The sequence below is a fragment of the Aphelocoma coerulescens genome, chromosome 2 (assembly GCF_041296385.1).
Source record: "Aphelocoma coerulescens isolate FSJ_1873_10779 chromosome 2, UR_Acoe_1.0, whole genome shotgun sequence".
Lineage (NCBI taxonomy): Eukaryota > Metazoa > Chordata > Aves > Passeriformes > Corvidae > Aphelocoma > Aphelocoma coerulescens.
Window position 1 is genome coordinate 30422831 of NC_091015.1, and position 16909 is coordinate 30439739.

Consider the following 16909-nt stretch of genomic DNA (forward strand, 5'->3'; position numbering starts at 1 on the left):
ACTTTGTAAGAACTCCTTACCTTTGCTTCTTGCAACGATATGCTTGAAAATGGAAATGCAAAGTCATTAACTTTTACCCTAAAGAATTTCTCATCATTCCCTTCTACTACAACTATATTATTTAAGAACCATTATCTGCATGTCTAAGAGTTAACTCAAGCCCTGATACTACTGGCAATGCTACAGTTCTGACTAACCTTATCTTCCCCAGGTACTGAAACAGCCACTCTGCCCTCAACAGGAACACTGGAAACTTAGTAGCATAATCTAGAATATGATATGATTATCCTGAAAATAAGGGCCTAACATTGTCCAGTCTCAGCACAACAAATTCAACATCTGTACTGAACTACTGTGTATTGAACTACTAAGTTTCATTGCTCAGCAAGACTGAGCAAACCTTACAGTCTTCTCCAGGTGTTGTGGTTGCTTTCTCTTCCCCCCTCTCCCAGATGAAGCCAATGTGCAAGAAGGTTGCAGGTAAATTATCATCTTGTAGTGAGACCACCAAATGCTTCTAATTCATCACACAGATGCTGTCCTATTCATCACACAGAAAGCATTTCCAGTGCCTCTTTATGCACAAATGATGGGTTTGTAATAATAACAGCCTTCTCTAACAGAATTTTCTCTCTGGATTCTGGGATCAATGCAACTTGGTACTATCGAGCAGGCTGAATCAATTTTCTTCCTTCTCCAATTCCTTTAACATTTCTTCCATATATGATCTAAATAGGTACAAAACTTTGACACCTCCACTAGCTTTCCTAAAATGGACAAATAAAGTGTGTTAGCACTAGCACAACTGAGACCATTTGCTTCCTAATACTTTCGTTACCCCTAAATGAAAGATACAATTTTCAGAGGCATCATAATTTTGACCCTACCAATCAATTATTCAGGAAGCAGAGGCAGCTCTTTAAAAAAGATATTGATGCTAAAAACATCTGGTGCTTCATTGAGCTGATCCAACTCTGGACCAATTTGTCAACATCTTCAAAAATTTTGAATTACAGGTTTTCTCTAACAACCTACTGCCTTCTCTGCTTTTACTAAATTGACTAAGTCTCTTCATGTTATATGATCTCTTGTTAGCAGTCTCCAGTCAACAGCACAGAGTAGCAACAGTAGTTTTGCATTTTGCTGACTATAATCCCTTTATATCGGTATTCTTGAACAAATCAGATATTCCGAGAGCATCTTCTGTTCTGCTGAGGAAGGGGGTCTTTTCCAGACTTTACAATTCTATGATTCTGGGGCATTTATAAACAGGAGATTTGTCCCAATTTTGCCAGCTGATAGTAACAATTATAAATTCACTATTTTCTGCTCTCACAACATGTCTCCCTGCTGCTGACATATGAAGATTCTTGCAGTCATAAGACAGGAGAGGATCCCTGTAATTAGCTAAGACATGAACATAATACTGTAATAAGATACTCCAAGTCACTCAATGTGACTACTTTGTGCCATTACTATGTACAATTCAAAGTTCTATGAAAGCCAATATTTCTAAAAGAATGCTTCAAATTAGAATGTATAGCAGCCTGAGAGGGACAAAAACGTACTTCAGTGCATTTGTCTTTTCATAAAATAAAGAAACTCCTGAATAATTTCATAGTCCCTTTAACCAAAGAGTTCAGAACTCTTCTACATCGTTCCTTTCCCCAAACAGTTTTTCCTTTCCCTAAACAGTTTATACCTTAAACAAGCCCCTCTTCAGTATGGGTGTGGAAGCAGGAAAAAAGTTCTGCATACATGAGTATCCCACCTGACAGACATAAAAAGGTTCCTCCTTACTCACAACTGTGGACAGTCAGTATGATACTGCCTACCATTGACAGGCTAACTGGAGAATTGACCAGGTTCTGTTTGGTTAAAAACACAACTGCTAGACACCAGTAGGCATTTATCATGGCAGAAACACTAAGCATTTTATCTCATTAGAAAGCCCACCTCAGAGATCCAGATCGTACTGTATTATTGAATGTTTATCAGGTTTTTTTCTTCAGAAATGCTCAACTCATCATTCCTATCTTACCTTCTCTTTAGGACCTAGCACAGAAACCCTCACTAGAGAAAGGAAAGGAATCCACTAATATTTCTGTGGATTATATTGGTGCCCAGCTTTCAATCTCCCACAACAACCTTATCTGTGGTAAGATCTTCAGAGGTCAAGTCTCAACTGTGACTGGTTAAATGAAAAATAAATTCACAACTTTGTATCTCTTCTATTTTGGATTTCAGTCTAACACAAGTCAAAGTCAGATCTAATAATCCTTATCAGTGAAGACTGGATGTAACAGCCTTCCTTTGGACAGAGTTCAGGGTTTTTTTAAGAGTAAATCTAACTAGAGCCTAAATAAATAATATGTAACATTCCTATCCCATTTTCTCTAAACTGATGCAACACAGGAATGTGCACAAAGGATTTAAATTCACAGATCTGAATATAAAAATTACAGTGTTATATCAATTAGGATATTTCATAATTCACCTCTCAGGAGAACTAAAGCAAGTGTTGCACCAAACCATTGAGTAGTTTTCTCCACTCCATTTTCTCCTACTTAGATTTTTAATTTCCAATCACAGATTTAGGATAAGGATTCAGACTCTACAAATTATCAACTGGTCCCTTTTTCTGCCCAGTCTACCCCCAACAGGCCTTGCATGCAAAGACTGGATCTCTCACTAGACCCATTATCCTTCTCCATGAAGTTCTCCCAAGTGCATGGAATATTGTACTCTCAGCAATGGCAGACTCCACCTTTCAGCCAGTCTAATAGATTCTGTCAAAACTTTTTGAGAACCTAGTTGCCTCCATCTTTACTAACAGCAGCAGAAACACCATAATCCTAAAATCCAATACTTGGGGTAAAACTATTTTCAGTAATCACCAGTGATATTCTCTCTCCATTTTCCACACAGTCAAAAATAGCTTTTTGTCAAATTGTTCTTGATGAGGTTCAGTCCCTCATTAGAATTAGCACAATTCCATGTGGCATTAGAAGTCTGAGACCCTCTGAGGGATTGTGTAATGGCCCATAGCTGCTGGTGACCAGCTGCCACACTTACGAAATTCACTCCAGGTCATCATTTATACCCATTGTAAAAGATAATATTTCCCTCTGTTAGGACCACAGAGCCAAACCCACTCAAGAGTCTCTGCCAACTTAATTTTGAACCAAAACTTTTGCTGACCTTCCCGTTTTTCTTCAGTGATCTTTTTCACAAATTCCTCCTTCCTGTTCCCCTATAAAATTGTTTCACTGTCTAGTTCTTGCAGTAGCTATTGATGCTACATCAAAAGATGCTGCAGCTGCTGATGCTGTTTCTGTTCTCACAGTCATTTCAGTAGCACTCCAGCATCTATTTCTATCTTCGGGCTGTGACAGTCTGCCCAAGTTTTCCTCCACCAGCCTGGGAAAAAATCACTGCCAAAAGTTTTGCAAAAAGTTTTTTTCAGGTTTTTTCCTCAGGGCACGTTTTGTTGACAAACTCAAAAGGACAACACAAAACCAAGCTATTTCCCCAGAGTGCACATGCTGCCAGAGCTCAGAGGCCTTTTCTCCCCCTACTGAGGGAAGAGCTTCCTTTTTTTTTTTTCCTTCTTTTTTAATGCTTAGCTGACTCATGAAATAGTCTTGCTTTAACTGTTTCAAATCCCTTCAATATTTCCCCACTTTCTTTTGGAGCAGAATCCTCTAAGCTCCTTTTAACATATAATTTGGACTACAACAGCCATAAAACTTCATTTAATAAAAAGGAGATACAAAATTCATTTAATAAAAAGGATTAAAAAAAAAACCCTGTCCAAACTAATCCAATTTACCATACAGATAATAATCACAATGAAGCTATTTATATTGTTTGCCTCTAATGCCCTTGCAATTCAGGCTCCTGTTCGAGTAGTACAGAATGACACATATCAGCGAATCACAGAATCATTTAGGTTGAAAAAGACCTCAAGATCGTCAAGTCCCACCTCTGACTGATCACCTTGTCAATCAGACAATGGCACTAAGTGCCACATCCACTCCTTCCTTGAACACTCGCAGGTGTGGTGAATCCACTACTGCCCTGGGCAGTCTGTTCCAATGCTTAACAACCCCTTCCATGAGGAAAATCTGATGTCCAACCTGAACCTCCCCTGGTGCAACTTGAGATTGTGTCCTTTTGTCTTGTTGCTGGTTTCGTAGGATAAAAGGACAATCCCCACCTGACTACAGCCTCCTTTAGGGCAGTTGTAGAGAGTGATAAGGTCACACCTGACCCTCCTTTCCTCCAGGCTAAACAACCCCAGCTCCCTCAGCTGCTGCTCATACAACTTACAAACACATATCTGGTACCATATCGTTTAGAAGAAACTGTTTCTGCCTGAAACATCCTGTATGTACCTTACCCTATGCAATGACACTTTTCTACAGAAAAATCCCTACATCTCTTCACCTTTCTTTCCCTCAGCCAGCATTGATCACGAAATCTAGAGAAAAAAATATTCTTCTCTCAAGTGCATTTATTTCCCTATAATCTTCAGGATTTGGTGTGGGCTACATTACTGTTGCTGTCATTATTATCACTATTATATAATAATCACACCAGTTATCCCAGGTTTTTTTCTTTTCTTTTCACCTGTTCTTCTGAGGCAATTTAAAACCAGGCAAAGATCTAATGCAAAATATGTTCTACTGTTCTATCTTCAGAGCAAGAGGAGAGAGCAGATTTTTAATGTGACTGGGAAGAAGGACATAGAGGAACTGCCTTTGGAAATAATTATGCTTCCAAAACCACACATATGCATATCAACTGCAAAGTGCCAAGTATTAGGCAATACACTCTTTGGACTCAAGAAATTTTGTAAGTAATATTTAAACTGTTCCAAAAAATTCATTGAAGCCCCAAATTATTTAATATGGCAGGCAGACAAAGAAGGGTCCTAAGTTGACAGCATGAAATTGCCTTGACTTGAGCTCAAAAATAATTCACTAAAACAAAATTACAGATATTCCTTGGATTAATTTACAGGACGATATTCACTTACTAAGAAGTTCTGAGTGCTGCTTAGATGGAAATATTTTGTGATTAGGAACAAATGGTGGAGAACTCATTCTCCTTTGCTATTAAGTTATATTTATGGAAATTGAGAAAAGCTTTTATATATTCAAGAAAGAAATTTTACATTCAGGGTTTGGGTTCACCAAACAGTACAGTTGGATAAAGCACTGAATCATACTATAACTATGTGAAGAAGAAAACAGGCAGACAAGACATGGTACGAATTTTTCAAAGTGATTACAAGGACACTACCTGCACACAGAGCTAGGAGCAGACCTTGTTTAACAGTAGGTGCCAGAGTAGACAGGCTATCATCAAGCTCACAGAAGATTAATAAAAAGAAGAACTACACTGAACTAGAGCAAAGTGTCTTTCAGTCAGAAAGGGAAAAGCACATGTCCTTCTCAGAGTACTAGAATCCACATGAGTGGTTTAAAGGGGTTTATACAGTGAAAGATCCACACACCTACTTCGGTGACTAAAAAGGGAATTTATGCTGAATTCAGAGCAATAAGTCCAAGACAGCTGAATCTATAATGTCCACTCTTATATGAGCTCTATATGCACATATGACTCTGATGCTTTAGGTTTTAACTTTCATATTTTTCAAATCCTGTACTGCCTAGTGTGTAACTGAAGTTTCTTGTAGCCTGTTAACTTCTGCTCTCTCATGCTAGGCAGACATAACAAAGCCTCTCCAGGCCTGCTCTCCAAGGACACTCAGGCTGTCCTAGGCCCAAAAGGTATAAACCAAAAGCCTCTAAAGGGGAGACAAGCTTGGGGAAATTATATCATTAACTAAAGCTCTAACTGGAGAATTAACCCTGATACGCAAATGACGCAAACTTACAAAAGTGTGAAGATCTCGTGACCTGTTGGCCATCTTGGGGTCCATTTTGAGAGTAGCCTCTGGCTCCCCATGGTGTACCTTTGAAGGCCTTTCAAATAAATACCTACCTTTATTCCCTTATTCTTGTCTAGTCTCTGTTTTTAGGTGGCATCTCAAGGCATCAGCTCAACTCTGGAAGTACTTATTATCTGTGCAGTCTGTATCTCAATTTGGTTTGAGATTTTCTTTGCCTGACTGAAGTCAATTGATGCCAAGAGAAGCAGCTCATCTAGGTGCCACCTGAGTTCTATTTCAGTGTAAAGATAAGAGGCACTAAATTTGTCTCTTTGAAGCTGTTCCTCTTGGAAACTGTAACACTTGCAGGTGTGACCGATTTCAGCAAAGTCCGGCAGCAAATCTTCATAAAACAGGTAGAGGTGCGATAGTACTGCTTTCCAGATAGGGGAAAGATCAAGGATATGGCTTCAAACTGAGCTTCAACCTCAAAAGGCTCAAACCCAAATCCCTCACTCTGTGCCCTGTCTGCTACGCAGCAGAATAGTCTGGGTTAGCACCCCTTCCTATGCTGGATCCCAACTAAGGCTTTCAGCCTCGTGCAGTGGTGTGTGCTCGTGCCCAGAGCAGAGGCTGCCACGTAAGTAAAACACTACCTCACTCTGTAGCCAGGTTAGGCTGAGGAGATTCAGTGTCAGCAGGGAACTGTGCAAGGAGTTTTTTCTAATCACAAAGTCAATATGCAAAACACCAGCAAATGCATTTTAAAGAGAACATGTTCTGCATGAATAGACACATGAAGTGCCTAAAATGGAAGAGCAAACTTTCTTAACCGAATTTACTTAGGCTCCAAAGAAAAGCAGAAATCGAAATCCACTCTGTCCTTAAGAACTTCCTACTGGTTATAGCACAAGGCAGCTCAGCACACCCCCTCTTCCCATGCACCAGCTAAAGGTGCCTGTTTTGTATCCCTGAAGAACTGCAGCCCAGGGTAAAGGCCCACACTGGAGAAGTTTGTGGAGGACTGTCTCCCGTGGAATGTACCCCACCCCAGAACATGGGAAGAGAGTCAGGAGTAATAGAACTGTTTGGTGAGCAACTGGCATCCTGCCAAAATCAACCCATCACAGCTGTATAAAAGTAATTTTGATTTCCAGTGATCTCATTAGGCAGAAGTGACTATCAGCCACTAAGAGTATGATCCAAGGCAGGTAAGTTTTTGGTAGATTATACCCTTTATTCTAGTACTAAAGGTGGATGCGAACTAAAATAGGATTTATAAATACAGTCAAAATAACGTTGCTATTTGGGTAAGATGAAGAAAAATCTCTACACCAAACTGAAAGGCAAAGCAAATTACAAGCCTGCATATCAGAAGGTGAATGCAAAACAAATCACCTCTGTATGAACTCCCTACTTATTCCAAAGAGCTGCAGTGAAACCCACTCCTTAGCATGAGGCACAGCTGGGTGCTCATCACCACCACTTGTTAGCAGACAACTGCCAAAACGTCAAACCTCCCCACAGTGTCACCTTCTGATACCCGGATCAGCCATCCATCCTGCAGGAGAACCCTGGTACTTCAAGTTCCATGCTGGAGAAAAATGAGCAGTGCATTTTTTTTTTAATTGTTTGAGAACTTTTGTTGTTTAGGGGTTTTTTTTGTTTGTTTGGGTTTTTTTAATTATTATTATTTTTATTTTTTTAAGTGAATCAAACTCTACAAAGTCACAAAATGAAATTTGGGGATTTTCAGTTCATTGTTTCCAAGTTCAACAAATAGCAAAGCAATTATATATTCAAGCTTCACAAAATTCCATACAACCTAATTATTATTTAGTAATGAGTAAAGATATCTACTACCACAACCTTTTGTATCTTGCCATGTTACATAAAAAATACATCCAATTCAAAAATATTGATTCCATTTTTTTTTTAAATTGCATTTAAAGTCTTAGATCACACACTAAAGATACTGTTATTCAGTCATTTAGTTAAATTAAATTGGACAGCCCAAAAATTCAATGTCCATACCTGGGATTTATTCCCTTGGTATTATACACAAAAATTTATATAATATTAACAATTTTTTTTCTAATTGCCTCAGAAATTGAACTATTTATACAAAAATGTGCCGCATTTCACATTTCCAAAAAGATTTCATTACAGAGGAGCAGAGGAAGCTAGAAAGACAACATATCTTTCTTTAATGTACACACACAAACCTGAACACAAACATATTAGAACAATTTCCCTGACATCAACAGTTCTACTAAAACAACGGCTCTGAACTATTGTGTGTGCAGGAAATGCTGGAGGAGCAAAGGGAAGCCAAAATTAAAAGAGTATCTTAAGTGCCTTTTTTCCCCCACAAGGAAGGCAAATATTTTGGCAAATGGCTGCACTGAGGCTTAAATTATAAGAATGCATGTGAAAAACAAAAAAAAACCACCTAACTTTCTATCTCTGTTAGACATCTTCAGATTCTGGTATTGAAAAAAAAAAAAGAAAAATAATTTGAAAATATCTTCCCAGGAAGTGGTAAATCATTTCAAAAGTGATTTTTTTTAAACTGGTCTATTATGTTTACTATTTATTTGGTGATGTAATTTAAAACAAACAAGATTATTCATATTAAAACATATGAAATACAAAGTTTTCTTCACAATGGTCTCTGAAAGCAATGAATTATCAATATAAAACGTGGATGTTTTAAGCTCTGTATAATTGCACCTTGTTTCCCTTTATTTAATGTTTCTATGTATCACATACAAAAAAAAAGAACTACTAAAAAGCACAGATACTTTCTTTTCCCATACTTCTAGCAGATTTTTAAGGCCTTCTTTTACATCGGAAGTCCTAACTCATTAAATACCGGACAATGCAATGTTTTATATTTCTCTATGAAATGAGAAAAAAAATAGCTCTTTTCTCAGTGACATCACTAAGGATGTAAAGCAGTATATGAAGCAAATTTCCTTCAACTCTACAGCTTATCCTTTCAGGTGAGATGGTGACATGGGGAGGAAACACTTTAAGGAATAGAATACTTTAAACTGTACAGCAATTTCTGCAGAGAACTGTGAGACTCCGATATACTTGTTCCAGAATGCACAATTTAAATAATTCTACCTGATTTTTTTGTTGTTGTTGTTCAATGACATTGCCCTATATAGGTTATAATTCATGGCTTAACTTGGTAACCAAGGAAATATTAAGAATCTAAATCACATTCCAGTGGAATGTACTATTCCATAATAATTACATTAATCATTCTAATAATCATCTTATGATTGCTCTGTTACATGACTACACCAAAATACAATTAACTATATACTGTGATGCCATAGGCACAAAAAGACCCAAAGCAATCACCAGTCTTCATTTTACCTCATAACCAAATGTTTCCTCTTGTAATAAATCAATAACATTCATAAATCATATGAGTTTTTCTCCATTTTTAGAAACTGAAATTTAGATTACTTATCACACAGGAGAACTTCCTAAATGTTACTGAGCTTTTTCAGTTCAGGTCTTATCAGGCTTCACGAACTGTCTCCAAAATCTGTGTTCAGTATCTGCCCTTTAAGTACATAATTCTGAGCCATTTAAGTGTCTCAAGCAACTGAAAGGAATTTTCCCTAAGCAGTAACTAAAGAACTTCGTCTTAAGAGATAATTTTATTTCTTGGTCTTTCACAGGACAGCTTTTCCTTCACATTGCTTGAAGCATTAGAAACTTTTCAATATTGGATGCCTAGATGTGTTTCTTCAGGAATCTCCATGCTTCCCCCATGACTGAGGCAAACCTTCGTTTTATCTAAAAGTGCCAGTGTAGTGGCCTACAAATTGCTATGGCAAATTGAGGCAAATTAAGATAAATTAGGCAAAGCCTAAAAAATTTGTTCTCCAAATACTCAGTTACCTAACCAACCCATAGTCAGTCTACATGGTATCATACCGCAAAAAAATTGTTCAGAAAAAGTGTTCCAGACCCCAACTGATTTTTTTCTTTCCCTCTAAAGAACATATATTTTGGATTAAAAAAATAAACATAAACCATAATTTAACCTCTTACCTGACAGTGAATAGTATCAATAATACAACAATTTTATGTTCTGCATTCAAAATACTCTTGATTTAGCCATAAAATGAAATATATTAAATATTACTTACATTCTGCATATTTCTGAAGCTGAGAGAACTCTCCAGGGCTAAGGTTAACCCACTTCTCCTGGCTCGTCATACTGGCAGTAAGGGTCCTCCTTGTATATCAGAAGAATATTCCTTTTGACCCCGCTGTTATAAACTCCATAAAGGTTTTTAACTTCAGTTCACAGTGTCTGGAGAGTGCCAAGATGGCATCAGTCTATGTGGAAGAAGTTTTTGATGGTATGAACTGTTCCAAATGTGTTGGTTCAGTGGCAAGTTACAACACTGTTAAAAGATCAAATACCAGAATAAATACCAAATATACCAGAATAAAATAAAAAATATTAAATACCAGAATAAATACCAGTTTTCCCATGGGAATACTTGTAACTAATAAATATTTTCTCATATGCAGTTCCATTCAGTATTCGTCTATAAACAGTTTTATATGTATGTCCAAATTATTTTTCCTTTAATTCCAAATGCTTATGTGCAGCATTCACCAAAAAATTATCAGCTGTTTATGATCAAATGTACCTGGACACACTGTATGGAGATGTTCCTGATTTAGTAACACCCACTGAAATAGTAGATAATATCTTATCAGTAAAGTTAGTTCCTTATGATTTTAAAAGCAAATTGCTGTAACTGGATTTGTACCCAATTATGTTGTTATACAGCACTGTGTAGCCTTGTCAGAAATGCTCTGAAGCTTCTAACTCCTCATGCCAAAAATCAAATGGATTCTGCAGTTCGCTGAGAAGTTCACGTAAGAGTTATGCAAGTATTAACTATTCTAACAAAATAGTAAGGGGTTGATTTCTAGGACATCACAACATTGCTGGTCACTAGTGAAAATCAAATATAACTGTTGGTATCATCACAAAAGTCAGTTCGGGGGGGTGGGGGGGGAAATCAAACTGTGGGTGCCTTCCCATCCCAATTTTATGCAGTTTCTACCTCTGTAGGACAGACCCTCTGAAAGCAATGCATTACCAACACCACTCCTGGAACAACAGGTATGCTACTTTTCATCTAATTTTAGCCATCTGAGAGCCAGGTACCTCATCTGAGACTGTCATCTCAGGCACTCCCTTTAATCATCACAAAGAGACAGGTGGCCCAGGCAGCAATTAATCCTTCCAGTTACAACATAATCTTAAAATGTGATTAATTGCCTCCTGTGGTATTTATCTTTTATTGATTACAGAGGTTGCCTAGAAGACCAGTTTAGACTAGTAAGCTAATTTTAGAAAGTAAGTGGAATCTCTTCATATGTCTAGCAATATATCATTTATAAGGGTTAAATTACAAAAAGAGAAAACAAAAAATTCAGACCAGAAGAGAGTAACACATTAATGGAATGAGTGCTAAGGAGGAAGATGTTGGTAGCTAAGAAGGAATAGAAAAGGAGTCATGAGGGGAAAGAAAGGAAAAACAAAAAAATTACTAGGAAGAGAAGCACATTTAAAAAAAACCCACATTAACCCAATCAGACAACACCTTTTCTTCTTCTTTTTTTTTTTTCCTGCCTGTCTTACATACACGAGTATCATTACTGTACAAAGAAATTCATGCAGACACTAAGGAAGACACCTTAGTCCCAGAGCATGCTTTCATTGCTCTCAGACCCTTCCTGGTGAACCATTTGAATGCAGGGACTATACTGCGAGCAAGTTAAGCTGTGTAAGTACATAAACAGCTGCCTTGCCTTTTAAAAATTTGTACTAGAAGAGATTCCTATGCTCTTCATCTCCTCAAGTTAGAAAAAACAATGATGAGTTGGAAGATCTAGAAACACTGATTGAATATATAATTGTATAATATAATTGAAAAAATAATGAAAACTAAACAGGAACATGGAGATTGGAACGAAAAATGTAACATTAATGTGAATGATACTGGCCAAGTACAAGGCACATCAGCCCTCAAACCTCTGTGAATCAAGATCAGTGCCTGAAAATGGTCAGCAACTACAAAAGCTAAAAGCGCTATTTAGTAAGAAAAGCTATCATTCTGTCTTGTGAACTTCAATCCTTTTATCCATGGCTAAAAAAAATAACTATGGTCAACTGGGCCATTTTAATCAAATTAGAGATGTTTCATTTCTGGCAGTGGATTAGATTGTATTGAAGACAGTTTTATATCTTCAAGTAGGTACATATTTCTTATAATCTTGGGAACTGATTAGATTTTACTGATTTTTTTAAATTGTATTTGCATAATTGATTTAACGTACACAAAATTTTCTACCACGATTTCATCCAGTTTTACTATTTGCATCATCCTTAACTACATTAGCTTCATTACCTACAAAAGCTAACATTGCTGAATACTGTACAGTTAGAGATTATCTTGATTATTTAATATGAATATTTGTGATAAACAGCTTACCATTAGAATTACTACAGCCAGCAAAGTAGTGATGCTGTGCACTCTAGTCTGATCAATCTATTCATATGCAATACCTTTGACCACTGTCTACAAAGTTTGTTGTATACACAGAACATCAGCAGGGAAAACAGATCTAAATGATCAACTCTGACATCCTTTCCCCTTTACCAGACACCCAGGCTCTGCAGCCTAGAACCAGCGTTGCAGCAAAACATACATGTCCTGCATGAGATTACAGCAATGGAAAAAATGTAGTATGGGCATGGCAGCTCACAGGAAAGAAGATGGAGTTTGTGTGTAAGAACAGCAGCTATCATGGAACATACAGCAGAATTCCATTTTTATTCTGGAAAACTCTCAAATGCAAGTTCCGTCCTTTGAAAGGGGAGCCTAAGGCCGACACAGAGGATGTAATTTGCCAAGTGTAATCTGGGAACAGGAAAGGGGAGGTATGCAGTCCTCTGAGGGTAGGTCACTGGTCTCTGGACTGCAGCCAGGTCCTGACCACCTCAGTATATGTGATGCAGAAATACACAGACACACAATGCAGAGGATATCACCAAAAGGAACCTTGTAAGTATTTCCTTTTTTCAGTTTCCTGGTAGGTTCTGCTGCTGCAGAGTCCTAAATAAGGAAAGATCCCTGCAATATTTAGTTTTTCACACTTAAACCTTTTATAGTGATATTTTTCCATTTTAGGTAGATAGTATTGTGTTTATAAGAAAGCAAGCACAGTATACAGATGCTGAAGACAAAAGTCATCAATGCATATTTGTGTTATGTGTTGTGTTATTTGTTAAGGTATACATTGGAAGATCATCTATATACTATGCAAATATCCTAATTTCTGTAGAAGAAAATATGAGGTCATTTATATTATCTTTTTCAGAAGAGTTTAATATAAATTCACTTCTTTATACTTAATTAGTGTTCTTTAAGTGCTCCAGGAAGGCCATGCATTGAGAAACCTATACATAAGTATATGAAGAGGAAAGTAGTAACAGCGATAATACTACCACATAGGAAAAAAAGAACCTGGAACTACAACATTAATCAAATGTGCTTGCTGTGAGGCAAAATAAAGATCAGGAGCTCTAAACAGATCACACTGAGTGATTTGACCTGTTCATACAGAGATAAATTACTTAGAAGAACACAACACAGCATACAGTTAAAATACATACAATGTCAGGTAGGGAACTTTCCAGCAATCCTCTAAGAGATTGAAAAAATTCTGGGTAACTTAGATCTGTGTGTGCATTTTGTTAATATACACTTAGACAAGCTTCACTGCCCTCTCAACCAGTCACAAAGCAGGCCTAACAAATAAGAGAAACTAGAAACACTACATTAATAAACCATTCATTTAATCACAAAAAGAATTGTAAAAAAATCTTCCTCCTCTAGCCATTGACTATAATGAGTCTTAGAATTCCAGTCTCCTTCTCATAACATGTTTTCCTTTCTGAATTTGAAAGTTTATTAAGTGTTCTGTCAGGATTCCTACGAGGACACATACCCAAACTAGGAAGCAAAGCTTTGTTAAAAACTATACAAATCAAATTACTTAGCATTCAGCCAACATTGCTAACAAACTTAGATTTCCAGGAATTCCCCATGCCACCGAAATCCTCAGCTGCTGTACAGAAGCCAGGCTGAGAAAAGAAAAAGGAATATTCAATGGAGGAAAAAAAAAAACATAAAGGCAAATTCCCTATACGCCAACCTCACGACTCCATCTCATTTACATTATTCAGTCCTCCTTGCAAGGAAAGAGGAGTTTTTGGAGAGTATTTGGAGAAAAAAAATTACATCAGTCCTACAAAACTGATCAACAACACCAGTTTCATCTTTGAACTTCGGCCCATGGAGACATGTCCAGTTTCTCAACCAACCCAACACAACTCCCTGAAAGACAGGAGTTTCTTTTGAGGTCCAACCTCACTGTTGTGTCTGAAAGCATGACATTCATCTTAATGCATGCCTTAAGGGACTTATTTCTAACTACCATAACAGGGAAACTTAGAACAGCCCAGAAACTGGCTTTTGGATTTGCTCAGCCATCGTTTGCTTTCTACCAGCCCTTTCCCAAAGTACATCTCACATGCAATTTCCTCAATTCACAGTTACTCCATAAAGGAGGCACTGGGTAGAGCTATAGCAACTTTCCTTCCACAGAAACTACAGTTTTCCACAACAGGACTGATTAATGATTTTTGCCTGAACAATAGGAATAAATAACAGAATATTTTATACCTTAATTGCTATGGAGGCTGCAGCAATTATGCCTTTCAGGAGCTTTTCTGTACAGAATGTACTTGGTATTTTCTTCAGCAGGGTCCTACACTTTTGCCGTGGTTAGCTAGATCCTGTGATTTTCAGTGTGGGTGACATCATGGATTTTCCAAAGGAGAATTTTTACATATCAGATAACAAATGCTTACATGTGTGCCTGAAACTTTTCTCTGTTCTCCAAAAAAAAAAACCATGCTAACAATCATTAATTTCTTGCCTGGAAATGCAGGCATTATGTACAGATATACAAGACATGTGTAGGTGTTCCTGCAATGGATTTTACACTTTGTAGAGAACAATGTCTCTGATGCCAGAAATACCCCAAATTTGCATTGTTGAAAGCTTAGTATGAAGAGTCTGATGGGCAAGAAATCCAACCAAAATATCTGCTAATCACCACCATTCTGGTTTCTTTACTTTCAAATAAAGAAGTAATGTAATTTAAGTTGCATATTTTACATAACAACATCCCTTGTTTTTGCACTGTATTTAGTATAAAGTCTTTTCGGTAGTACACTTTTTTTTTTCAATTTAGTAAAGGATGTTTACTGATGTAAATTAAAACAATTCTGAAATATAAACTATAAACATCAACACACTGAAATCACTGATAGTTTCCTTATCAAGCTGAAATCTCTCCCCTTTAAAGAAGAAACCAGCACAACTCACAAGCCCACTTGTTTTATTGACTACTTTATTCCCAGGTGTACTAGTCTGGGACATGTAAAAACATCCATTTAAATTTTAATACAAAGATATGGACTGTATTCCTCAGAGAAGCAATCATTCAAATTCACTTTCTTGAATTATTTATATGGAATATATCAGTAAACACTAAGAAGACATGCAACACAAACCCTATTTTGGCATGGCAAGCAGAATACTTGAATGTTTGTGAAAATATTTCACCAATACTACAGTTTGTGACAGGGAAAAATATTAGCAACAAAAACTGAGCACTGATAAAAACCGATCAGAATGCAAGACAGCAACATCACTGAGTATAGTTAGGATTGATTTAAGAGCAGTTTAATAACTGAAGCAAATTTGTTAAGAATAATGTTAATGAAAAGGGAGATACCAAAAGGAGAGAGTGAAATAAAACCCAAGGGAAACAAGTGATGCACAATACAGTTGCTCACCTGAGAACCAATCAGCCTCTCCTGAGCAGCAATCAGCCAATTCCTCCCAGTTTATACCCTGAGCATGACAGTCCATGGTATGGAATATCCCTCTGGCCAGCTGCCCTGGATATGCTCCCTCCCTGCTCCTTGTGCAGCTCCTCACTGGCAGAGCATGGGAAACTGAAAAGTCCTTGACTTAGGGTAAGCACTACTTAGCAACAACTAAACACTGTGTTATCAGCATAATTTTCATACTAAATCCAAAACACAGCTCTGTACCAGCTACTAAGTTTAAAACTAACCCTATCCTAGCCAAAACCAGGACACCTTTCATGTACCTTAACTTCATCATATGAATTCTTTAAAGGAAACTTCTGATTGACCTTAAATTTTAAAACTCCTAGGTGTGCTATTTCCAGGTTGTTACATTAATTACCTACCAAGTCAGAAGAACTACATTCAAATTTCTCAGTGTTTTCTTCACTAAAAGAAATACTGAAATAAATGAAACCTGAGGAGACTCTGGTACAAGGAAATACCACAACATATTTTTGCTGATTCATCAGAAGTCTATAAAGGCTTTTTTCTTTCTTTAAATAATACAGCTGAACAAACTAAAAGTCAAAAAAACACCACTGGAATTTAATTTATGCTTACGAGACAAGTAGTACATAATTGAAAAATCTCCTCCAAGTGAGAGTCATGGAACTGTTCCCAATGTTTAAAACATCTCGGTAACAATTTTAGGAAAACAGATTTAAAAAGTGAAAATTGGAAGAGAAAAGTTGAGGAGTTACTCATCCTTCTTACTATTTTACATCAATGACTAAACAAGCAAATTTTTCCACAGGGCCACTAAAATTTGAAACCATTTTTTTTTATGACTAAATGATCACATTGAATAATATTTTGATTGTATAAGTGACTAATTATAAACATATTGAAACTAGGAGGCATAAAAAAAAAGAGAGAAAAAAAATTGACCCCAACAAAAAGTAGAAAATAAACTGTTCAGATAAAAAGATTTCTAGACAGTGGGTAGAATT

General features: G+C 36.9%; 1 protein-coding gene across 8 annotated transcripts in view; it reads right to left on the reverse strand.

The window, feature by feature from the left end:
• Nucleotides 1–16909, reverse strand: part of LOC138106396 (diacylglycerol kinase beta) — a 425706-nt gene that overhangs the window by 292934 nt on the left and 115863 nt on the right. For 6 of the 8 annotated variants that reach the window (XM_069006937.1, XM_069006936.1, XM_069006939.1 and 3 more), the window contains one exon: nt 10075–10335. In XM_069006937.1, the coding sequence (XP_068863038.1) occupies nt 10075–10144 (70 nt within the window). In that variant the 5' untranslated portion in view covers nt 10145–10335. Of the gene's footprint in view, nt 1–6012; nt 6111–10074; nt 10336–15881; nt 15912–16909 lie in introns of those variants that run through there. The other 2 variants (XM_069006940.1, XM_069006944.1) reach the window with 2 other exon arrangements.